At 56.3% G+C, this 25,751-nt stretch overlaps 1 protein-coding gene across 1 annotated transcript; it reads right to left on the bottom strand.

Moving 5' to 3' along the window:
• Window positions 1–20,699: 20,699 nt before the first annotated feature.
• LOC308617894 (uncharacterized protein C10orf105) lies at window positions 20,700–21,071 on the bottom strand (the record flags this gene model as incomplete). Its single annotated transcript, XM_081235325.1, has 1 exon — window positions 20,700–21,071. The coding sequence occupies one exon, from the start codon at window positions 21,069–21,071 to the stop codon at window positions 20,700–20,702; it is 372 nt and encodes a 123-aa protein (XP_081091451.1).
• Window positions 21,072–25,751: the final 4,680 nt, after the last annotated feature.

The raw sequence follows: 25,751 nt of genomic DNA, 5'->3' as shown, positions 1-25,751 counted from the left end.
CTTTCACCACTTAGGCCCCTGGGTGCTTGTGTCCTGAGGCAGTGTGAGGCCTTGTGGGAGTGGAGGGAGGGTAGCAGGTACCAATTCATTGTCAGCCAAGGTCAGCCCTGGGGCCTCCACAGCTATGGGAAGAAAGACATTCCCAGGAATTCCCTGGCGGTCCAGTAGTTAGGACGCAGTGCTTCCACTGCAGGGGGCACGGGTTTGATCCTTGGTGAGGAAAAATCCTGCAAGCCACACAGCGTGGCCAAAAAAAAAAAAAGAAAAAAAAAAGGCATTCCCACCTGGGACATGGGGGCATTCCGGAGGAGCAAATACTCTCTCTCCTGCCCCCAAAGACCAGCTGGGAAGAAGGCATGAGCCCCATAGTTCCCTCCCTGCCTTGGCACCTGCCAAGAAGCCGGAGCAGGTATTCCTGCCAGAAGAGTGGCTCAGAGCAGGAAGCAGGGCCCTGGAGGGTTCCTGGGGGCCTGTTACCACCCCACCCCTACATCTGCAGCCTAGGTTTGCAAGAGATGATGAGAAATGATGCCTAGGTTTCCCTGCCATGAGCAAGTAGGACCCAGGAAGGCCCAGAGCCCCATCCAAGGCCTTGGTGCCTCCAAGAGTAGGAAGCTAGAGGAAAGCCATTTGAGGATCCTCACTGAGCTCTTAGCTGCAGAAGAGGATGGGGGAGTGAGACACTCCCTCTGTGGGAGAGCAAGCAGGAAGAGCAGCTGACAGGTCACTCCAGCTGACAGGTCCCCTCCTTATCCTCATTTGCTCTCCACCTGGAGCCTTCTCCTGACCTCTCCTTTAGCCCTCATCCCCCCCACAGCAGCTACCCCCATCCTTACCCAGCCAGAGGAGCTGGGGTTGCTATCACTCGGCCAGGCCCTTGGCTGAAAAATCCCCAGTGCCCTATTCAGTCACAGGAGGCCCCTGCTAATAAGACTCAGAGCTCTATAAATAATTTACCTGGGTGGCAGGTGAGCAGGGAAATTGCTTGGCTTGTAGCTGAGACTGACGAGGGAAGCTCTAAGGATTCTATCAGGTTTCCCACCCCAAACCTCCCCCATGCTGTCTGTCACCTTCAGCCAAGACTAGGGGTGGACAGAACAAGTCCCGAGTCCCAGGAACGATTTCAGGGGTCATCTCGTCCATTCCTCTGCCTCCTGAGGGGACAGCGCCTAAACCCTCTGAAGGGTCGTGGCTCCCTCCTGTCCTTGAAAGCCCAGACCCTGCCCCGAGCCCCCAAAGTGGGTGGACCTGGTGGAGTTAATGCCAAGGTGCCCCATTAGGCATCTGAGTGTGTCCCCCAGTGTGGGCACTGTCCTCGCACAACTCAGCTAGGCGCGTCCCACAGCGCCCCTTGTGGCTTTGCAGGTGAACATCACCCTCCTGGACATCAACGACAACCACCCCACCTGGAAGGACGCTCCCTACTACATCAACCTGGTGGAGATGACCCCTCCAGACTCTGATGTGACCACAGTAAGTGGCGGCGGGAGGCAGAGCTGCCAGGCGGCCCTTCGCGGGGCGTCTGCCGTTCCCACGTGAGCCCTATGGGCCTGCCAGTGTGGTGCTGACGGGCTTAATGTTTCCCTCCGAGCCAGCTCTAGGAGCAGAGTTCCAGAAGCTCTCTTGCACGGTGAAAGGTAGCCAGAGGTTGGGGGAAAGCCCTCACACAGTCCTCAGTGACAGTGGACTCCAGGCTTTGTCCAAAGGAGCACAGGCAGCCCAAGGACAGTGCCAGAGGAGCTAGGGCTGGTTCAGCTCGGAGCCACCCTTAGGACTGAGACCCTAGGACTCTGGCCACCCCCTCAGGAGAACCCCCAACCTCCCGTTCCCCCCCCACCTCAAATCGCACAAGCTTCAGCTCTGCCCTCAGCGCCTTCCTTCACCACTTCCATCACTGCAGCCATCGGCCTGGGGCAGCTGGCCCAGGGCTGCCCCAGCAAGGGGTTCAGAGTTCAGGGACTTTCGGGCACGGGATGTTCCAGGTTTTCACAGGCTCCTGTGTGTGCTGTGCGCAGGGAATGGGACTCGGGGTGGGGGAGGGGAGACACAGCCAAAAACCTCAGGGCATCCAGAAGGGAGAGCAGAGTCCTGAGGAAGCTGAGCAAAGCCAGGCCTGAGCACCCGCCTCGATCCGCTCTGCTCTGGGATTCACATTGGCGAGCCTTTCTTTTCCCCCTCATACTTGTGCCCCATTTGGCCTCATTCAGGGAGGCTTCTCCTCAGACGTCCAGCCCCACAGACACCAGCCAGCCCTGTGATAGACATGAACCTGACAGATTACGGCAACCCTGCCGGGACATGCCAGATGCTGTGCTGGGCACGTCTCATGAATTCTGTCATCCTTGTGGTGATCCCACGTGGCAGGTGGATTCCTTGCTTCCCCTGTATGATGGAGAAAATGGAGAGTTAGCATTTGAGGGGTTTGCCCAAGTTCGCAGAGCTAGTAAGATAGTAAGAGACAGTGTCAGGACTGAAACCCAGGTCCCACCTCGCCTTTATCCCTCTGTTGGCTCAGCAGTGCTCTGACAGGTGGCCCAGGTCCCTAAAAACTGGAGAACTCAGGAGGGAGGAGAGAAGGGATGGTAACTTTCATATCCAGCTCCCCAGGAAGGCTGCCCCACACTGAGTGCAAGCAACCTTGGGGTGGTGATGCCTAGCCTCCCTGCCCCACGCCACATCAACCACAGCTGGTAGTGACAGGGTCCACCTGGTCTAGATGGGAGAGGATGTCAACCTGGAAGGAAGGACAGAGAGAGAGAGGGAGGGAGGGAGAGAGAGAGGGAGAGAGGGAGAGGGAGGGAGAGAGAGAGAGAGAGAGGGAGAGAGAGAGAGAGAGAGAGAGAGAGAGAGAGAGAGATGGCCATCACATCTGTCCTGTCTTCCTTTGTACAAGTTCAAGATCCTAATGACTCTCAACTCGTGGGCGGGTCCCCCTTGCAAGGATTCCTGTAGGGCGGGGGGTGGGGGTGGGGGGGGTTAGGGATCTGGAATCTGTGTTTTCTCAAAGCCCCAGACTGGGAGAGTCCTTCCAGCTCAGAGCCAGATTTGGCAAGCACTCCCCTAGGCCCTTTCCTCTGTGCTCTCTAGGGCTACAGATCCGATGGGCGCTCTCTGCTGCCACCTCATGTACACTAGGGGTCTAGACTAGGACAACCCCAGCCAGAGACCCCAAGAGCTGGGGCACAATATTCACCTCTGAACATCTGTCTGGTCAACTCTTACCTTTGCTTTACGTGACTGAGAAACTCCTCCCAGAGGGAACTGAGGAGAGAATGTGGCTGCATGGAACAGCAAGCAGGGGTGCCATTATTAAAGAATCCACCTGCCAGGTAAAAAGTAGTTCAGCCCGGCTGGGACTGCACTTGGCCTTGGGCAGTTCCCAGGTCAGGTCCCCAGTAGCCTTCTCCAGGTCGCCAGTCTTTCCTTACATCCTCTGAGCCATGAGCAGGTAAGGACAATGGGCCAGGGGCCTGCTGCCCAGTGCCCCCTCACTCTCCAGGAAACCTCCACAAACCTTCAGTGAGCATCTACTATGGGCCAGACCCTGTGCTTGGCAGGAGTACAGGAAGCAGCAAGTTTCCTCTCTGCCTTCAGGGAGCCACGTGTCACTCCTAGGCTCAAACCCACCACTGGTTCCCACCTTAACCCTGTGTGAAAGCCAGAGTCCTCACTGGACCTACCTGGTGCACAGGATCTGCCCCACCTTAACTCTGGGGAGATGGACATGTGAGTCCACCCCTCAGTATAGAGTGGACATGGCCATTCCTCCCCCAGCTTGGGGCGGCCACAGGGATGGGGGACTTCAGCTTTTCAGTGACTCACGGTAGTGTTTGAGCCCTGAAAAAAAAAATGTTAATGACTCAGAATTTCAAAAAGAAAAGAGCAGAATCAGAATTAAAGCTTGTTGTATTAAACATCTGCCAAATATGTTGTGACAACCTTAGAAATTACGCATTTAATGTGTGCAAAAATTTCATTGCATTTGAGGACAAATTATGGGTTTGATTTTCTGGAATTCCCAGTTATGTGTGATGATTGTCAGGATGCCAGAAATTAAGAAGCCCATACATTAATTGAGTTTGTTATAGCAAAATAATTTCAAAAAGAATAGTCATAAAAATCTTTCAAATTTTATAGCCATAAAATGTATGTATGCATATATACATGGGTACATTGTAATACCTTTGAGGGGGCCCCCTGGGGCCTTCTAAGGCCTCACAATGGCCCTGGGTGAGGTAGGGGTTGTGGCTGAGGTGTGAGAAAAGTGGGCTTCAGGCAGGGAACAGCTAACCCAGAGGTGACATCAAGGGGGAGGTAATATTTGAACAGAAACTGGCCTACCTCCTGACTCATCTCCCCCCCCTTCTCAGACCCACCACACACCCCCACCACACTCCCACCCCCAGCCCAAACACACACACACACCAAACACACACACACACACACACCAAACACACACACACACACGCCTTTCAGTTTCCTGAACCTGCTGAGCTCTTTCCTACCTTGGAGCCTCTGCGCAAGCTCTTCCTGCCCCCCCAGTGTGCTCTTCTTCCTCTCCTCCCCACCCCTGCTCTTCCCGTGGCTGGCTCATTCTCCTCCATCTGTCCCAGCTCAAAATGCCACCTCTCTACACTCCGTTTCTTTCAGAGATGGCCACACAATCCGTGTTTATCTGTTTGTTAGGTTGCTTGCTTATTAAGAGGCAGTATAGCTCAGTGATTAAGTGGGCGCCTCTGGTAGCAAAATGTCTGGGCTCTAATCCCAGCCATACTACTTACCAGCTGTGTGACCTTGGGCAAGTTACTTAACCTCTCTGTGCTCCCACCTTCTCAAGTAGAAAACAGGGAAAAATTCTTCACTTGGTAGAGTTGTAGTCATACTTAAGGAGCCAAAATACACAAAGTACACCGGCACAGGGTGAGTGGTCAGCAAATGACAGCTGTTGTCACCATCAGCTGCCCCCGCTGCTGGAATCACATCTGTCTTTTCACTGTTGAGCCCCAGTGCCTAGCACAGTGCCAGGCACATTGTAAGGGTTCAGAATTTGTGAATGAGAGCTGTTGATAGACTTGTTCACCTTCCGTCCCCACCCTACCTGGCTCTCCACTCCACCAGGTAGGGTTGAGTCTTCCTTGTCAGAGGGAGACTAGGGTGTGTGACCAAGGGCCCCTCTAGAGGGGGCCCTGGCCACTGCCCCTGGTGTCTGAAGTGCAGGGTGATTCCAGTGATTTTTTTTCAGAGCTGTGTGCAGACGAACATGTGCCATATTCGTGTGCACCGGGAGCTGACCAGGGGGGCGTCTGTGTGCACATGTGCCCCGCGGGTGTCCACCCGCACAGGCGTGAGCTTGCAGAGTGGCCGTTCTCTGTTTCCAAGTGAGATTTTTTTTTTTTTTTTTTTTTTTTGTGGTATGCGGGCCTCTCACTGTTGTGGCCTCTCCCGTTGCAGAGCACAGGCTCTGGACGCGCAGGCTCAGCAGCCATGGCTCACGGGCCCAGCTGCTCCGCGGCATGTGGGATCTTCCCGGACCGGGGTACGAACCCGTGTCCCCTGCATCGGCAGGCGCACTCTCAACCACTGCGCCACCAGGGAAGCCCTGCAAGTGAGATTTTGGCCCAACTCTCCCTCCCCGTTCCTGCCGCCTCCTTCAAGGACCTGGCTGATGGGCATTGATTTAGAGCCTTTCAAAGCCCTCCAGCAAAATAAAGGAGAGGGGAGAGGGAGAGAATTATTCCCCATCAGGCCAGGAGAAAAATGACGAGCATGAAATGGGAAATAATGAGGGGAAAGTGGTGAGGTTCTATACAATCACCCAGCGGGGAGCTTGCAGGAGGGGTCCCAGCCCACCGCCTTCTCCTGTGCCCCCATCCCATGACCAGGGCGTGGGCCAAGGAGCCAAGAGTAAGTGCCCACCCCCAACCATGGTCACTTGGAAGCAGCTGCCCAAGGTACCCCCACCCCAGCACTCAGCGGTGGTGGAAGGTATCAGCGCATTCAGCAACAGGCTGCTGCCCTGGAACGGGTGGTTTAACTGCTCTGTACCTCAGTTTCCCTATCCAGAAAAATGGGAATAAAAACTATCTCCCTCCTCTAACTGGAGAGAAGCATTGTAGAAACACAAGGCTTGCCGGTCTCCTCTGTCCATCAGTGGGATGACTTTGCCTGGCTGAAATGATACCAGGAGAGCCTTGTCCCCTACTGTCCATACAGGGATGATTGGGTCCCCATTATAGAGATGGGGAAACTGAGCACCATGCCCGCAGCACAGTGAGGGCTCCTCAGGCCTGGAAGGCTGGGGCCTCCCCCATCCCCGATGGCACAGCAAGGCTGGGAAGGGAGGACATGGGCTGGGCAGCTGGGGTGGCAGTAGAGCCATGCCCCACTCTCTGAAGCAGAAGAGGGGCCCGGAGTGGCTCGGGGTTCAGCGCCAACATTGGCCTCTCTCCCTGACCTCCCTGGGGCCCAGGGGCAGATGGACACCCTGAGCAGGCCAACCCACCTGTCTGTCCTGGTCTAATGACCCCTGAGACACCGCGGGCTGAGGATTAAGCCAGAGGAGGGACAGATTCTGCTGCCAAAGCACAAAAGACCCCACATCAAGTAAGCTGAAGGAGCTGACAAGGCCAGGCTGTCATCGCCACGTGTTCTGGAGTTAAGAATGACACCGTCCTGATGCGGCCCCTGGGACTGCGGTCACCACCACCCCCATTGATCTTGTCCACCTCTGGTGCTGCAGTGGCCCCTGCAGCCAGGGTTGGGGGTGAGCTGAGCAGTGGGTGCCACTGCTGTCCAGGGTGGGAACTGAGTCAGCTCCAAGGCTGGTGCTGTCTGACCCTGAGTCTGGCCCATGCCTCTCTGAGCTCTGCTTTCCCCTTGTGGGAGGTGGATGGTAGAGAAGTTCCTACAGAGCAGGGGATTGGTGGGCATGGGGACCTGGGAGAGAATGGGTTGCAGGGTTTGTTGCTCGGGGTTAGGTCAGCAGTGAGGTTGATCCCTTCATGGGGAGGGGCTGGAAAGTTAAAGGGGCCAGAGTGTCTGGGGCCCCTGTCCTGAGACCCTCCCCCTTCTCGGGGATGGCGTTCCCCTTCAGGGAAACTCAGGCCTCTCCCTCCTCCAGCCTCCCCTATCCCCAGCCCCATGACTGGCCCACCCTCCGAACCAGGGGACTTATCCATGGCTCCCTTCCCATGCCCTGTCATCCTTGGTGTCACAGGAGGCCCAGTTCTTTTCAAATTGCCTCACAATCTAAAGCTCCAAAGGAAAGAAGAGAGGGTTTGAGGATGAGGAACCCAGTTCCCAAAATCTGTGGTTTCAAATCCTTTCAAAAGATCAGCCAAGGATTTGGACTCCCCAACCCTTCCCAGCCCCCACCCTGAAGAATTTCATGGTCATGGGCTACAGGGACTCCTCCCCCAAAAGCTCCCTGAACACGTTACCCCACATGTCTGAAAAGGAAGGACGCTGGCGGTGTTGCCTGCCGGAGGGACCTAGAGCCACTTCCTGGCTGGGAGACTTTGGGAGACTCACTGTGCCTCATCTATGAAATGGGCTTATTTATAGGTGTCCTCCTCGTAAGACTGTTGGCACAGTAGGTGGAGAAGGCCTGGTGTCTATGAGGTTCGGGGAGCCTCCTATACACTATCAGGTGCTAAGTGTTGCTTTTACAGATCAGAAGCCGAGGCTTGAGTGGGGAAAGGGACTTACCTAAAGTCAAAACAGCGGATGGAGAAACCAAGAAGCCCAGGACTTCCAGTGCTGGTTCATCTTCTGAACCTCCTGCCTCCCCACCCCCAGAGATACCCCTGCTGAAGCCAGGAGGGAGACCCATTTCCCAAGTTTGAGCGAGGATACCTCTTTCTCCCAGACAGTGGGGTGCCCGGGACCAGTGTGTGAGCTCAGACAACCCAGGCAGGCAGCCCGGACCACAGAGACCCCCTCCCTGGCCTGGGCTCAGTGGAGGGGTCGGTTCCTCCCGGGCAGGTGGTGGCCATTGACCCAGACCTGGGGGAGAATGGCACTCTGGTGTACAGCATCCAGCCACCCAACAAGTTCTACCGCCTCAACAGCAGCACAGGCAAGATCCGCACAACCCACGTCATGCTGGACCGGGAGAACCCCGACCCCCACGAGGCGGAGCTGATGCGCAGGATCATCGTCTCTGTCACGGACTGTACGTGCCCCTCACGCCTGGGCCGTGGCCCCTGACACTCAGTGAACTGGGGACCTCCCCCAGTGGCATGTCCCCTGGGCGTCCTGGGGCCTACCGAGGAGGGCTGTGTCTTGATGACTAAGAGTGGAGTGACACCCACTCCCCAGTTGTGACCCAGCCCTCGCAGAGGGCAGAGGGAGCTGGGGGTGCAAGGCCCAGGCTGCTTCGTGAAGGGGCCCCTGGGATGGAGGGCTACTGAATCACCTTTCTCCACCACCCCCCTTTTTCTCCTGCACCCCTCTTTCCCTCTCCTGTCCCCGGTCCCCCTAGGTGGCACACCCCCTCTGAGCGCCACCAGCAGTGCCACAGTGTTTGTGAACCTCTTGGACCTCAATGACAATGACCCCACCTTTCAGAACCTGCCTTTTGTGGCCGAGGTGCTTGAAGGCACCCCTGCGGGGGTCTCCGTCTACCAGGTGAGTTTCCCTTTCCTGGCCCGGATCCTGCTCTCTGCCATCTCCCTCACCAACCAGCCAGCAAGGGAGCAGTGGGTGCTTGTGACGGACACTTGGCAGGGGCGGGGCAAGGGAGGCCAGCCCGAGACCATCAGACAGGACACAATCCACACCAGACTTGGAGAGCCAGTGCTCTGAGAGATGGAAGTGGAAGGCTTCCTGGAGGAGGAGGGGCTTGAGCTGGGTCTGGAAGGGAAAGCAAGCACCACAGGAGATGGTTAAAGGCGGAGGGAGGGAGGGGACAAAAAATAGAATTCTAGGAAGCCAAATCAGTTTCTCAGGGCCTGATTGTGGAGGTCTGGCCCAAGACCCTCAGCACTTCATGCCTATAGGTGGTTCTAGAACACGAAGAAGGTCAGACGAGTGTAGCCCGGGCATCCCGCCTGCATGGGCAGCCCCCTCTCTCCTGTGCTCTCCTGTAAACCCCAAGGCAGCGCCACACAGTGGGTGGATTCCCCCTCTTTTCGGGAGACTTATAGAGACTTGCCTAAGTCCCTGTAGCCAAGAAGAGGTAGGGCCTGATCTTGAACCTGGGCCCTCTGCCTCCTGCTTCATCACCATTCTGGTCAGGGAGGCCCTGAAGGTACAGGTTGAGGGGAGGTGATGCCCTAACAGGGGCTATTTAGAAACACTGGAAAGCCCTCAAAGTTGAGATGGGCTTTGGAGTATGACCAAGATGGGTGTGGGTCCCAACTCCACCACCTGTGTGCTGGGTGACTTGGAGCACACTTTAACCTCTCTGGGCCTCAGTTTTCTCACCGTGAAATGGGGATCAGAAGAGTACCTGGCTGGCTGTGCTGTGGGGATTCAATCAGACACCTGCGTAAGCAACCTGGCACTTGGATTGCAGGAGATACACAGTAGCCGATGTGCTCATGATTTGTGTGTCTATCGTGAGGATTTATACCCTAGAGACAGCGGGAGCCCGTGGCACAGGGTTAGCCTGATCCCATTTGAAGAAGACAGCGTTATTTGCCAGGATGCCAGAGTGGTTAACCTTGGCCACGCCCTGCAGGCCCACTGTGCTTCAGTTTCTTCATCTGTAAAAGGAGATTAAGGATCCAGGGAGCATTCACTCTCTCCAACAGAACATTCTCCCCAAACCCCCAGCAGGGGGAGCTGTGATCCAGGGAACAGCAGCCAGTCCCTGAGAAGTCCCCCAAATAGGAGGGAGGTTGGTGAGAGAGATGAGCCCCGAGACCTGGTTCTCCAGGGCTCAGAGACAGCAGAGGAGGGAAATGCCCACCAGCACAGCTTCTGAGTTCACAGAGGAACTGGCTCAGAGTCATGAGAAGATGGTGGGAGGAGCTGGGAGCATTTAACTGGGAAACTGTCTTCAGATACAGAAAGAGGGCTCTGACCCAAGCTCAGCGATTCCCCAGGTGCCCTCTACAACCTTAACCAATAATGATTTCTGCTGAATGTGCAGAAGAACTTTCCCCAGGGATTAGAGCTGTGTGCAGACAAATTGGAAGTAGTGAGCCCCCCATCGTGGAAAGCATTCAAGCTGAGTCTGGATACCCTCTTATCCAACTTGTTGGATGTAAATTAGACCAGATGACTTTGACATTGTCTTTCAATCCTGAGAGTCTTAGCTTGATCCAAAGCTCTTATTTTAACTATTATTGTACATTTTTTCTCAAATGTCTTGAATCGTCTTCTGTAAAACTTTCAGCATCTCAGGGTCTTGAGTCAGGAGCTCTCATCAAGACTAGAGGTGCAGATGGGAACAGTGTAGGGACTGGAAGGAGGTTTGCCTACACATGGCCTCGAATGGCCTGTTTAAAATAATAATCAAATCCTCAAGTGACTTTTAAAAACAAGTTCTTGATATCTTATTTTTGTTGTCTTACAAGTCAAAACAAAGTAGGGAAGGGAGTCCTTTTGGTCAAACGTTCTGTGTAGTTGAACTCCATGTAGTTGAAGGGGTCTGAGCTGTTAACAGCTGCTCCTAGCCAGCAGCACGAGGGCCGGGGGTGAGGGAGACGGCCGAGTTTGGAGGGTCCCGAGCCAGCTGGGGTGAACCTGGGAGGGCTTCCTAACGAGGAGAGCAGGGTTTTGAAGGGGGGACAGCTATGGACCTGGACTCTTGTTCTGAAAAGCCCCTTTCCCACGCCACCCCACTCCCGGCCACACTTGTTACATCTGGATACCTTTCAGCTCTGACGTGCTGCCCCCTTAAAGAGCATCTGGGAGGCTGCGCTGGGGACAGTGGCCTGGCCTGAGGCTCTGGGTTGTGGTGGGGGCAGGTGTGTCTGCCGGAGCCAGGCGTGGGTCAGTGGGAAGGAGGGAGTACTTCTCAGGGGATGAGCGTCAGTGCTGGTGTCCCCACCCCTCACACGGCCCCTCCTCTCCCTCAGGTGGTGGCCATCGACCTGGACGAGGGCCTGAACGGGCTGGTGTCCTACCGCATGCATGTGGGTATCCCCCGCTTGGACTTCCTCATCAACAGCAGCAGCGGTGTGGTGGTCACCACCACCGAGCTGGACCGCGAACGCATCGCCGAGTACCAGCTGCGCGTGGTGGCCAGCGATGCGGGCGCACCCACCAAGAGCTCCACCAGCACGCTAACCATCCGAGGTGAGGGCGCAGGGGTGCCTCCTGCTGCACTGAGCATATGGCACGGGCCCTGGGGCAGTGGCAGGCGGCTGGGAGCCCACGCTCACCACTGCTGTCCACTGTCCAGGCGGCACAGGCTGCCTTGCCGAGGGGCGCCCTCTTCAGCTGGAGCCATTCGACACAGCAGAGCCCTCTCTGTCTCCACTAAGTCAAAAGTGCCAGCAGGGCCTTCTTCCCACCCGGTCACTGCCTTCAGGGTCCCAGAGCCCAGGGGCAGTGGTCTGGACCCACTGCTAAGGTCTCCCTTTTTGATCCTGGCAGCAGCAGAGAGGGCTTGCTCAGGGGGTGGCGCTCTCGGGGTCATGAGCAGGCAGGGGCCGTTCAAAACCCTTTGTCATCGTGTTTGGAGGGACAGACTTTCTATTTGGAGATGTAAAGGGGCGCCTCCCCTCCCGTGTGTGGGGAATGCCTGGAATCGCGGTGGAAGGGCATCCCCCCCGGAAGAGGGCAGCTGGGATTCCCAGACTCCCTAGGATTCCTCATCTTCCTGGGGCCCTCTCGATAATTCCCACCGTCTCCACCCTCTATCAGGGCGGGGCCAGGCCAAGGAGGGTTACTATTGCTTATCTACTCTGGCTGTTATCTTTAATTCTTAAGACAAAACTGGGATGTGGACATGAGCTGTTGACAGAGGGCCAGGAGTAACCCCAGGGAAGTAAGTGCAGAGCGTAATGGGCAGGATGTGGCCTGTTCTCTAGGACAGGCCTGGTCCCATCCTGGGTCCTGCCAGCCTCTGTGGGATGGGGGTTGGGTGGTGGTTGGCTGGGCACAAACATACACCCTCCTTAAGCACGACCCAAGATGATGAAGGCTAGAGAGAGCCGAGTGTTCTCTCTCCTGCGGGTCCAAGGCTTGTGGGCTCCTGGTGCCAATTTGAGGACACACGTCTGTGCCGGTGATTGACAGGGCAGGGGTCCAGTCCTCTGAGAGAGGACCCCAGATTTTTTCCCCAAGGCTCCGCAGAAGCCGTGTCATCAAATGAGCCTATCATTTCTCCTCATGGTATCCCAAAGAGGAGCCGAAGTGGCGCGGGGCTCATTTCACTGAAGGTCACCCCAAGCCCCATCTGCCAAAGGAATGGGGGCCTGGCATGCAGAGCTGAAAACACAAAGCTATAAGGGAAATTAGACTTTTTTTGGCTGGGGTGTGTGGGGTGGGGAAGGGAGGGTAGCTTTCAAAGCCAGCTACTTTCCCTGGGACAAACTGGGGACAGGCTTCCCCAGACCCCCACCCCACCACTCTCTCACTGTGTGACTTTGGACAAGTCATTCAGTTGCTCTGAGCTTCCTCGTCTATATAGTGTGTCTAATGATGGCTGCCTTGTGAGGATGATATGAGGGGCCCGTGTGGTCCTGTAGAGGAAGCACTTAGCATCGCTTGGCACCTGGGGAGAGCTGAGAAATGGTGATCACCGTCATCATAACTGTTGTCATCGTCGTCGTTGTTAGGCATGTATTGGAAAGAGGCTGTGGGGTCTGGACAGCGTGAGCAGCCACAAGCCCCCAGGGGAACGGGAGCTGTGGGAGGGTGTGGATCTCTGGTCAGCTCTGTCCCGGCCCCAGCCGCCATGGGGGCCCTCAGCTCATGACCCGCAGGTGTCGACTCCTAGGAAATGTGCTTCCTATGGGTCTGTGGCATGAGCCACTGCCTTTGGAGCTGGTTGTTTAGAGCAGAAGCCAGGACTAGCCCTGACCACCGACTCTGCCCACAGTGCTGGATGTGAATGATGAGACACCCACCTTCTTCCCTGCCACGTACAACGTCTCCGTGTCCGAGGACGTGCCGCGGGAATTCCGGGTGGTCTGGCTGAATTGCACCGACAACGACGTGGGCCTCAACGCTGAGCTCAGCTACTTCATCACAGGTCCGGCCCTGCCTCCACCCCCTCCCAGATGAGCAGCCAGCCGGCAGAGGGGAAGGGGCCCGAGTCAGCCATCGGGTTTTGCTGCTGCTGGGGCCTCCCTGAGGATTTGCTCTTGACTTCTCCTGAGGACTTTGCACCTGGGTCCCTGTGGTCTGGCTCTCTGGGGGCCTCCTGAACCTGTAGGGGGATGGGGGTGGGGGATGGACTTCATGAAGTTTATTCTAGAGGGTGGTGGAGCCAGTGACTCCTGGGGAGGAGCCCTGCCCCCCACTCCACCCCATATCAGGGTGACAAAGCAGTGACTAGAGGAATGTGGCCTTTTCCTTCCTTGGGGACCTTTCACCCATGAGGAGAATTTGCATCTGTTCAGAGGCAGATGGCTTAGACATCCCTGAGTGAAATGGTTTTCGCTTAAAAGTGTCAAGTGGAGGGCCTCCCTGGTGGCGCAGTGGTTGAGAGTCCGCCTGCCGATGCAGGGGATACGGGTTCGTGCCCCGGTCTGGGAGGATCCCATATGCCGCGGAGCGGCTGGGCCCGTGAGCCATGGCCGCTGGGCCTGCGCGTCCGGAGCCTGTGCTCCGCAACGGGAGAGGCCACAACAGTGAGAGGCCCGCGTACCACAAAAAAAAAAAAAAAAAAAAAAAAAAAAAGTGTCAAGTGGCTACCACTTAGAGACCTGTGGAGAAATACTATGAGGCCATGTCTGGCTCAACAGTAGAAGGGGAGCCTTGATCGATTAGTGATGTCTACCACGACAGTCGACTTGGTAGGTGGTGGCAAACATGCCATGTATTAGTCATTCCTGGATTAGAACAGTCTACCAGCATTCTTCAGTCCAGCACACACAGGAGAGGTGCTGGAATGCATGGCAGGGAGCAGGGCAGTTCTTTCACATTCCTCAGCCCTCCCTCGGCCATTTTATTGGCTCAGTCTTCCCTCTGTCCCTGGCCCACCTGCAGCCACATTACATACACACTCATATACACACGTGCGCATGCACACACCAGCCTCCCTGATGCCTCTCCCTTGGAGCAAGGAATCCCAGACTACGGCCCATCCACAGTTGCAGCCAAGGTGAACTCCCAGGCCTCTGCCTCTCCTGCCCAGATCCTTTCCCTCCTTCCCCTCCCTAAAGGAGCCCCACACCCTCAGGCCAGCTCCTTACAGGCTGGTCCTCAAGACTGCTCTGGAAAAGGCTGTTATCAAGACCCCCACATGGCACCAGCCATGGTTTGGCCACCAGCGCTACTTGTGTCCTAGTTCCTTCCCTGCCCCTTGGAGTCAGATTGTGTCCCTTGTAGATGGTGCTTCAGGCACTGGGGAGCCGATACTGGAGGCTCAGGGAACGGGGGCAAACCATGTGAGGACAAGGGAGCACCTGATGGCAGCCCCCAGGATGACTTCCCAGTGCCCCAAAGTGGCCAGTTCCTGCTGACCTGAGAGCCCTCCCAGCCCTAGGTTTCTCGGATTTTAATTCTGCACATTCCGCCCGACACCGTGCTGTGTCCTGAGCCAAGCTAGCCCAAGCCCAATGCAGTGGCGCCCTCTGCTGCCCAGAATGCCACACTGCCTCCCAGCTGGCAGGGGAAGGGTCTCCACACTGTTCTAATGGAGTCCTTTCCTGGCTTGTGTCTGCCTCAGGGAGGAGGCCCTCACCCTTCCCACCTGTCCCAGAACTCAGGAAGACTGTCTGAGGCATGTCTCCTGTCCACCTGCTCCTACTCTTTACTCTGTGGAGCCTCCAGGAGTCCCCACTCAGAGGGCCCAAGAACGCTCAGCTGACTCCAAAGTCCTCGGCCACATATAAAAGCCCCAGCCCGGGTTAACTGCTCAGACACTTCTACCAGACAGGCAGGTGGCAGAGTGGAGAAGGACTCGGACTCAGGAATGAGACTGCTGAGTTGGGAGTCCTACACCCCGAATAGGTGACTGTACCCCGTAACCTCACTAAAGGACCGTTTTCCTTCTCTGCAAAGTAGTGATAGTGCAAATGAGAGGAAATGCTCCATGAAGTGCCTAGTACACAGTAGGTGCTCAATGAATGTTAGACCCTTATGATTTTCAGGCATTTGACAGTTCACCTAAGCCCACGTAGGCCACGCCCTCATCAGAGTCCCCCAGGACCCCCTTCCCTGGCAAAGCCGAGTGGAAAGCACAGCCTTTCACCCCTGGACCACCCCTGGAGTGTCCTGGCTCAGAAGCAGAGCTGGGTGCCACTGCCCTTTCCCTGGCTGGGAGCTCTGTTTCCTGACCAGAGCTTCATTGTCTCTTGCCCACAGGTGGAAACGTGGATGGGAAGTTCAGCGTTGGCTACCGCGACGCCGTCGTGAGAACAGTGGTGAACCTGGACCGGGAGACCACAGCCTCATACACGCTCGTCCTGGAGGCCATCGGTAGGCACCAGCCCACCCACGGAGTTCACATGGGGTGGCCTTCCAGGAGCCAGGCCTTGAGCCAAAGACTCTGCCCTGATGCCAGTGGAGAAAGGGCAACCAGACCCTCAGTATACTACTGTGCACTTGCGGGCCATGAGGCTCGGCGCGTGGCGCTACATGCTAAGGTGGTGTGGCAGGGGCTGTGTGGGACCCATATGGGAGAGCAGCATGTAGACAAATCACTGCAAAACCAGGAGAACAAAGCAGAAAGGGAAGAAGGGCTTGCCCAAGGGTAGCCAGCACAGAGGGTGGTGGAAACATGGGGAGGGGGGTGATCAAAGCAGGCTTCTCGGAGGAAGTTGCCTCTACGAGTGCCTTTGAATTAGTTAGGACTCTTGGTGGCAAATTTTAAAATAAACTGACTTCAACAGTGTAGGCTCACAAAACCAGTCCACGGGGAGATGGAGCTTCAACTATGACTGGCTTTGGGGCTCAGGTGATGCCACCAGGCCTCAGTCTCTCTGCATTGGCTGGCTCTGCCCCCTGCGTGTTGGCTCCATCCTCTGGCTCACGTGGTGACAAATCCTTGCTGCAGTCCCAGCCTTAGTCTGGGTTCAAGTGCAGCAGCAGAATCCCTCCCTAGGGTGACCATCCTTGTCTGGTCATGCAGCACTGGGCACAAGCTCCTTCTCCCAGGGAGGATGATCCAACAGCTGCCCCTGGGTCTGAGCCCTGGGAGGGTCCTGCAAGGAACCGAAGGGGCAGGGATACCTTAGGCTTAGAAATCAAGCAGAGCCGACATCCCTGAATGCAGAGACCCAATCCATCCTGTAGGTGGGTTTGACTCAACTCATGTTTCATAAGAAATGACAATTCATTGTGGATGTTTAAAAATCAGGAGATTTTATTTAAAAGCTCAGACGTTTGATTTGTCTTGAGAAATCAGAAGATCTGGTGTCACTGGGCCCCCTCCTGCCTGTCCAGTGTGGACCGGAGCAGAGGACAGCTGCCCCTTGAGGCAGGCATGCCCAGGTGTGCAGATCTTACCTTCCTGGCCCTGACAGCAGTCGGGTTTGGCATCTCAGGACCTGTATCTGGTTCTTAGGGCTGCTGTAACAAATTACCACGGCCTTGGTGGCTTAAAGAACAAATTTATTCCCTCATGGCTCTGGAGGCCAGAAGTTCAAAATTAATTGTCGACAGGGTTGCATTCCCTCCGAAGGCTCTAGGGGAGAATCCTTCCTTGCCTCTTCCGGTTTCTGGTGGCCCTAAGTGTTCCTTGCACGTGGCTGCAGAACTCCAGTCTCCGCCTCCAACTTCACATGGCCTTCTCCTCTCTGTGTCAAATCCCACCCGCCTTTCCCTCCTAAGGACCCTTGTCATGGGGTTTATGGCCCACCCAGATAATCCAGGATACCGGATACCTCATCTCAAGATCCTTAACTTACTTACATCTTCAAAGACCCTTCTTCCCAATAAGGTTACACGTACAGGTTTCCAGGGATTTGCCATGGGTGTATCTTTTGGCGGCCACCATTCAACCCACCTCATGCCTCAGTTACCTCCTTTGTAAAATGGGGGTGATGATAAGAGCACCCGCTTGCCAGGCTTGCTGTGAGGATTGAATGAGTTAGAATAGCATCTGGAACGTATTAGATACGGTCAGTGTTGTTCCTAATCTAAAGAGAAAAAGAGCCCCCCCCACCGCCTTGCAAAGGCCAGAGCAGGTGGGGGAACAGGGCATACCTGTGGCTGGTGCCCGGGAACGTGCCCCTCAGGCAGCTGCTAACACCCATCCTCTTTCACCTCCCACAGACAATGGCCCCGTGGGCAAGCGGCGCACAGGCACGGCTACAGTGTTTGTCACCGTCCTGGATGTGAATGACAACCGGCCCATCTTTCTGCAGAGCAGTTATGAAGCCAGTGTCCCCGAGGACATCCCTGAGGGCCACAGCATCGTGCAGGCAGGTGGCGGCCGGGGCACAGGCAGCTCAGCTCAGAGCGTACACGCTCAGTGGCCTCGCAGCAGAGCAGGATGGAAATAGGAGAGGGTCCAGCTGCTGCTCCAAAAGTAGCCAGCGCTATGGCCAAAGGGGGGCCCAGGCTCCCTTCTCCCTCCTGGGGAGAGTAGGCCCCGAGGTTATGTAGCCCAAGATGGGGCCTTGCTCCCCGCAAAACAGAAGGAGGGCCTCGGCCCTCCTCTCCTCCCTCCCTCCCCCACAGTCCTCTCCCATCCCCCACTGCACCCAGAAGGGCCTTTCAGAGCAGGGGGAGCTGGAGATGTCACATTTTCCCAGAAAGGATTGAGGAGAGAGAGCCAGGGCCCAGTGAGGCCCAGAACAGAGCTGCTTTCACAGGGCTTTTGGCTGAAGCTCCCCTCTTGGGAAATAAACCGGCACAAAAAGAAAGGGCTCCTTTGCCTGGGGAGCAGGAATGACAACTTTGGGCCGAGGGAGGAAGGGGCCGACCTGGAAAGGAGGCTGGGTGCCCTCCCCCGCCCTCCCTGGAGGCCTCAGTTGCTGCGTGGGGAGGGAGGCCGGGCATGAATTACCCTCTTTACCAGCTGAGCGCAGGGTTTCCCACTTGGAGGCTGAGCCAAACAGAGCGAATCTGGGCCTGCTCACTGGGCCAGGCTCCGGGGCTCGGGAGGGGCGGAAGAGCAGGAAGCTGGGAGTGTGCCCGCCTCCCTGCGTCAGGGCCAGGCGTGGGGCAGGAGGGGAGCTGGGGGCAGGGTGCTGACTTCCAGAGGTGCCGAGAGTCCAGGAAGCCACGGGGGGTTGCTGGACTCTGGGGGCTGGTTCCAGAAAAGGGGTCTGTCCCTCTGAGCCTCAGCTCCTAGGGACTTAGAGACACCCCACACACACCAAGCTGTGGGGTCCCGCCTCTCCCCTAGCCTGAAACCTAACACCCGCCTCCCCCAGCTCACACAGTTCTCCCAGGACCAACCTGGGGACACAGCTGGGGGTATGGCAGACCTTTGCAAGCCCCTCCTCCTCCCCAGCTTTTCGTCCTTCGGGCCGGGGGTAGCCTTACTCCCCACCCCTGTGGCACCACATGCCAGGCAGAGCACGCTGGCCAGTGGGGGTCGGGGGACCGGCTGCAGGCAGAATTCAGCCTGGGATGCCTCAGGGAGAGCTGGCGGGAGGCAAAGCAGGGAGACGTTACTAATCTGGAAGGGAGGGGGACACAGCGCTGCAGGAGGGGGCCTGCGCACTTTCTAAACCCCAAGAATTGGTTTCTACTTGTACAAACTACTCAGACTGAAATCCTAGAGCCTGTGAGTAATATAAGGCAGGCCTGATTCTCCCCATTTCTCAGGGAGAAATCCAGGCACTGGTGATTTCTCCAAGGCCACCCTGGAAGTAAGTTTCTGGCCAAGGCGGGCTCGCTCTTTGATGTCAGACTGACCCAAAAGGAAGGTACACTGGGCCTGTCCAAGAGGGCCTGCTTGGACAGAGAGCTTCTCCGTAGAGGCATCAGAAGGAAGAAGGGGATGCCCCCCAGGACTAGACGGGGCCACCCTTCACTCAGTCAACAGAGGCCCCGTACTTCTAAGCCCAGAGCTGGTGAGGCAGAGTGAGGGGTTGGACATGGTCTCGCTCTCCGGGAGCTCCCAGGCTCGTAGGAAGGCGGAGACACAGGGATGACCCACACTGCCAAGAGGAAGTGATCCCTGCCCTCCCTTGGTTTCAGGTAGGAGGTGGTTTCAGGTGTAGAGCAAAGAGGGCTTCACAGAGGGCGTGCCAAGTAAGCCGTAGCCAGGGGAGGACAGGTATTTCAGTTTACCTGGAGTCTTGGGTCAAGAAGAGGCTAGAAGGATCATTCACAGCCAGCTCCCAATGGGCACCAAACACCAGACGAAGGAGCTCTGGCTTGATCTGGTAGTAGGGAGCCAGTGAAGGTTTTGGAGCCGGGGAGTGACAAAATCGGAGCTCACCCTGTGAGGAGACTTGGCTGGCTGTGCTATGAGCTGTAGCAGGGTGGGGTGGAGCAGTCCGTGGTGGGGTACAAGGTGGCCCTGGCCAGATGACTCTCTGGGGCAGAAGCTGGGCAGTTCAGACCCCTCTGCCCACCCTCCAAATTTGGGACCCAACCAAAGTGTTTAACCCCAGCATTGTGATGAGAGGTTGAAGGTTTGGGATTCTGAGAAGCCCACCTTGGTGTGGGATTACTTTGACAAGTAGCCAGTCAATGAAGCAATTGCCAGAAATACAGATAGCACACGTTATGTGGTCCAAGCCTGAGGTCCCACAGCTGTCCTGGAGAGATCTGGACCCTTCCACTCGAAGGAAGGCCGCCTCCTTCCCTGGGTGAGGCATGGAGCCGCTATGTTGTGTCCTCAGAGCCCAGATAGCAGCACCTCCAGCTGCTGGCAGTGCCTCCTCCCACTCTGACGCAGGACCAGTCCTGGCCTGTGCAAGGAGCTTAACTCATTCTCAGCGCCTTCCTCATCCATCTTAGCGGAGGCACGTGGGGTCGGGGGGGTGGGGTGGGGGCAGGCCAAGATGACAGCCAAGATTGTGATTGGCTGGGTGGTGTTGAGATCCTCCTGCTTGCCCCTCCTCCCAGCAGGTACCCAGCATCTGATCCACCCAAGGGTGCTGGCTGCTCCCGTGTATCACAGGCAAATGCTGGCGGGCCCAGGAAGTCCGAGGAGAAGAGTCCCTGGGTTCCCCTTTGCCTTGGGCACTGAGTTGGCACAGAGGGCAGGACACTCCCTTGCCCCCAGCAGGGGCTGAGTATTTCACTCGGCTGGAGGGAACCTTTGGCTATTCAGCAACTCTGGGTTTTGGCACCTGGAGGGCGGGCAGGTCTTCTGTTGGGAAGCAGGGGTGCTGCTTCCTGGAGACGGTTGGTGCCTGGTGGTCAGAGAGGGGCCCTGGGGGCCCCAGGTTTGTACATTTCAGAGCCTTGGCCAAGGGTCCACATGGCTGCAGGTGCTCAGCTTGGTCCAGGAGTCTTCCAGCAGGCAGCAGCTAGAGTGTCTGAAGGAAGGAAGGTATTCTTGCAGGGGCCATCTCTGGGAAAGGCCACGGGCCTGGACACACAGGGAACCAGTGGGTGAGCGCGTGGCCCATGTTGTTTGGGCCACCGTACTCTTGCAACCTGTGGTGCCAGGTCCCGTCTGAGGCAGGAGGGCCTGCAGATGGCCCTGGAGTAGGGGGACACTCCTGTCACATCTTTGTAGATTCTATGCAGTCACAGTCGTCGTGGTCCTCTCTGCCCGGCAGGGGGCGCCTTGGGGCAGACCAGCCACGGCGGAAGCTGTGCAGGGAGCGGCGCACCGAGCCCAGGCGCTTCCAGAGCCGGAGCTGGGGCTCACTGGGGCTCCCCGGGTGGTGCGGCATGCACTCGCAGGCCCAGCGGCGCCTCGGATCCAGCGCAGCGGGCTTGCAGAGGGTCATGAACAGCAGACAGGTGGCCAGCAGGAGGAAGATGCAGGCCAGGGCAATGAACATGGGGATGGGGTCAACTGCCTCTGAGAGCCGCCCTGGAGTGACAGGAGCTGTGAGGAAGGTGAGGGGGCTGGGGCCCTCTGTGCTCATGGCTCCTGCAACAAGAATGGGACAGAAACAAATCAGCTGGACTCGGGACTGGAGTGGGAGGGGAACTTTGATGGGCTCTGGACACTGCTAAACTAGCTGCAGATAGCATTATGGTCATTTTACAAGTTAGAACAATGAGGCTGGGAGAGGTAACAGGTCTAAGGTCACACACTGGGAAAGTGATGGAGCTGGACCTGAACTCATGGAGGAGGCAGGAGGGTAGTGCCTTCCGGCATGTTAAAGTCAATTTTCATGAATTACAATAGAGTCTTAGACTGAAAACTTGGGATCTAAGACCAACTGCATCACTAACTTGCTCTGTGACCAGGAACGATTCATCAATTATAGGAGGTTGCGGCAGGCAAGGACCCTAGCAGTTATCTAACGCCAAGACTGCAAACTGGGGACGCACCAGTGTGTTTTGTTGGCTTCTTGCAGTGTTTTTATAAATTTAAATTAATTGTGAATATTTTTTAAAAACAAAAGAAAACCAAGATATTTCACATAAATATCTGAACATCTGGCTTCTCTTGAAATTTCAGAATTTCAACACTGGCAACATGGGACCAGTTGCTGCCTGGCACCCAGTGGCCACGGCTGAGCCGTAGCTGCCGTAGCTGCCCCTTTTAGACAGGGTGCTGGCCCCCAGCTCACTTCACTCCCTGCCCTCAGGCCCCCTGCACACCTATGTCACCTGCCTGGCCCCAGGGGAATTCCTATTGGTGCTTCCTGAGGAAGACCAACCTGCTCCCTTGACAAGTGAGGAAACTGAGGCCCAAATAAGGGACTGCCAAGGTCACACTGTGAGCCAGTGGGCAAGCAAGGCCAGAACCAGGTTTCCTGACTCCTGGCCCAGTGGCCTTGCCACCCCGTTGGCTCCCAACTCTCTCCCAGGACTCCCTGAGCTGCTCTGAGAACAGGTGGGGAAGAACCCAGAGAGAGCAACTGAGGTGACAAGATGGGGCTCGAAACCCTGACATCGTCACCTGTTATCACTTAGGATCATCCCACTAGAGGGAGGACAGCAGGTGGTCCTTGTCGCTGGAAAATCAAACTGAGCTTTTGGTTGCAAATTAAAATGCTTACAGAGCGCAAATGGTAGATAACATGTGACCAGCGGGACAGGTGGGCAGGCCTACCTGGAGAGCAGAGGCAGAGGGGCCTCGGCCAGGCTGATGGAATGCCGGAAGGCAAGCCACTGTGGTCCCCTTCCAGGTTCCCAAGAGAAGCCAGAAATCTGGATTTTTTAGGCAAACGTTCCTGATGTTTAAATATTGGCAACTAATTCATATCTGGTTGAGGGCGGGGGGAAGACACTGCAAAGGACAAACAAACTTGATTTTTTAAAAAATCGAAATGAATTTTCAAATATTTAAAATACTGCAACAGGCCACGCAAAATATGTAAGGAGGCTACATCCAGCTTCCAGGCCAGCATTTGTGATCTTTGATTTCTACAAACACAGTACAGGAAATCCAAAAGGGGGGTCTAATAAGAAATAATCATTTATTTCTCTTTGACCTTGGAGACTTCCATGAGCCTGATGGGTAACAGATTTCCCTCCTTTTCCCAACTTGCAGCTTATTCTAACTCAGTCAAGGTCTAGCACCAACACTAGGCAGGAGGAAGGGCTTTAGGTCATGCGGAGGCTCTGCATGTGGGCTGCAGAGTCCAAGTCAGCAGGCAGAGGGGCGTGGAGAGGGGCGGCCCAGCCCCACGCTCCCCAGGCACTCGCCTGCAGCCTCCCCTGTGCCCAGCGACTGAGGGCATCCAGTGCACCCCACCCCCCTCCCACCCAGCTCCCACCACACTCCTTCCAGCATTTCCAGATAGGACATGACCCCTCCCAGCTCCCAGATGGAAACTCTGATGCCCATCTAGCTGCCCAGGGCCTCCGCCTCTCAGGCATCAGGCCTAGAGAGTGCTCTGGCCAGGCCATACGTGGGTTGGCCCTTCCTTGAATCTGAGCTGGGAGGAAGGATGGAGTGTGCCCACCACCATGTCCCATGGGGAGAAAACTGCCTGTCCGTTTATCCTACCCAGGGCAGTGCTGGGCTGGGAGTAAGAAAAGGGCAGTCGGAAGTGGGAGAAGTCTCAATCCTACTGGTCCTAATGTTATTTCAAGGCCTTCCCATGGATCTGGAGACCCTATCAGGCCAGGAAAGCAGGTCCAGGCTTCAGTCCTTGGGGCAGCGCTTTACAAAAAGATAAGTGAGGCTATAATTAGCATTTGAGTATTTTCCTTCAAAGCAAGAGGTTCCAAAGTGCTTGAAAAAATCACGCCATCCCCCCTAGGACGCACAGCAAAGCCAGCTGCAGGCCCCCTTGATACCCTCTCTGAGCAGCCAGCAGGGGCCCGTGGTTCCGGGGAAAGGAGACCTCCATCAGACCAAGGCTAGGAATGATCTTGAGAGCAGCTGAAGCCTCTCCCTGCCTGCTGGAGTCCAAGGCATGCCGGCAGGCCTTGCTCTGGACATATCTCTGCAAGCTTAGTCTAGAACCTTCTTTCTTCATTCAGAGCTTCATAGAGCAGGGCACACTGTGAGCAGAGGGGACTGACCTCAGCACGACTTTCCGTATAGCCTCGGACTAACCACTGCTCCTACCTGGGCCTTTCCACTTTCCAGAAAAGTGGAGGGAGGCCCCAGGTCTGAGCACGCCCTCACATTCTCCCTAGAGTACACCAAGAAGGGTGCAGCCCCACTTTCCTGCAGTCCCCCAGCACTGACCTCAGAGGCAGCCCTCAGCAGTCCCCAGCCGGGTGAAGAGGTCTTCTCAGCTGTCCAAGGGAGGCCCCAGGAGCACCGGGCACCACTGTGACCCAACCTGCCCCAGGCTCTGCCTTGCCCTGTGCCCCTCAGCCAGCCAGGCAGAGTGGCCTTCGCCCCTCACTCTCCAGTTAGACCTGGCTTTGTCTGGAAGAGCCTGGGCCCTGCCTTGGGGGAGGGGACAGCCAGGAGGGTAGGGATGGCAACTGGGCTGGGAGCGTTGCAGAGGAGTTGGGAGCTCCCGAGCCTTCCCACTGCCTCACTCCAGCCTGTCTCCTTGGAGCCCTCTGGAGGGGCGGAGGCACTGGGGAGATGCAGGGGGAAGGTTTCCCTGCCTCTGCACCCACAGCTCTCACCTTCGTTTGAATAGTATGGTCAAGGGCAGCCAGCGGGTTGCTATTCAGTGCCTGCCAGCCTTCAGGTTACCAGGGAGAGGGGCTACAAGCCACACAGTGGGAGGGGAACAGGCAGAGAGATGGGCCCTGGCAATCCCCAGGCCCCCCTCCCCTCAGCTTCCCAGCAAAGCACCCTCCCTTTGAGGGCGTCTGGCTGCAGAAGTGAGGGAGAGAGGCATTTTCAAAGGTCAGAGAGATAACAGGGCAAAAAGCACCGGATTGAGAGACAGCCAGGGCTGTGCTGCTTGTAGTTTGGGTGGGCCCTTGGAGACCCTCCAGGCGGTGGCTCTCTCTCTCTCTCTCTCTCTCTCTCTCTCTCTCTCTCTCTCTCTCTCTCTCTCTCACACACACACACACACACACACACACACACACACACACACACACACACCTACCTCCCTCCCCCTCCCCCTCCCCCTGCCTCCTTTCTTCCTGGAAGCCAGCACTTCCCTGGCAACCAGCTGCCTGCTTAGGAGCCTAAGTCTTAAGCAGCTTTCCCATCAAGGACCCCCAAGCTCCCAGAAATATAACACGGATGGGGGGAGTTGTGGCTCTGCCCAAGACCTGAGCCTGGGGTCCACCTGCTTGTTTTGGAGCCTCAGTTTTGGGCATTTAGCTCTTCCTTCCTGCCCTTAGCCCTTGACAACAAAAGAAGTATCCTCTGCATAGCCCCAAATGGATAGGATTGTCAAAGTCCGTTAGACGACTGAGGGGTCATCTCGTCCATCCCCCTGTCTCTCAGATAATGAAACTGAGATCTAAAGAGGTGTGGCCTGGCCAGGGTCACCCAGCAAGTTAGTGGTAGGATTTGGTGCTTTCCCTGAAAGGAGTGGGCAGGCATGGGCACCATGTCCTGAGCCCTTCCAGATCGGACTGTTGAAGTGCCCCACTACATCCCTCCACCTATTAGCTCTTAAGACTTCTCATGGGAGAGAAGAACTCCACAGCAAGGGGCAACCCAGCCATACCACTTCCAGTATAAATCAAGAGGGCCTCCCAGGAAAAGGCGGCCTATCTCATAATGTCCAACCTTCAACGTCTATCTCTGCACCAGGCATCAGACCAGATGCTTTGCAGAGATTATTTCTAATCTTCCCATCGACCCCGCAAGGTTGGTTATCATTGTACCTACTGAGGCTCGGCGGGGTTACATATCCATGGCCACATAGCCAGTAAGTGACAAAGCCAGGATTCATGCTTGAGTCTTCTGACCCAGACCCTCTCTGTTCCTTTCACACCAACAGACTTCCCCTCCTCCCCACCATCAACACACCTTTCAAAATCCTTAGACGCACAGCACAGGGTTGAAGTGATTGGCGGAGACAAAAGGGCAGATCCAGAAGAAGAGGGAGGGTCCCAGGCATTACAAAGCAAGCCACACGAACTGTGGCCCCATGGGAGCCTGCCCAGCCAGGCAGGCTCGGGCCTCTCTCTGTATCACTTTGCAGGGGAGTTCGCTACTCCTTTCCGATATGTGGCGGGTAAAGGAGGTGTTCAGCTCGCAGTTTGACAGGACA

The sequence above is a fragment of the Mesoplodon bidens genome (assembly GCF_964165515.1).
Source record: "Mesoplodon bidens genome assembly, chromosome: 1".
NCBI lineage: Eukaryota > Metazoa > Chordata > Mammalia > Artiodactyla > Ziphiidae > Mesoplodon > Mesoplodon bidens.
Note: the sequence above shows the minus strand (reverse complement) of the source record. Positions and strands in the feature narration are given on the sequence as shown.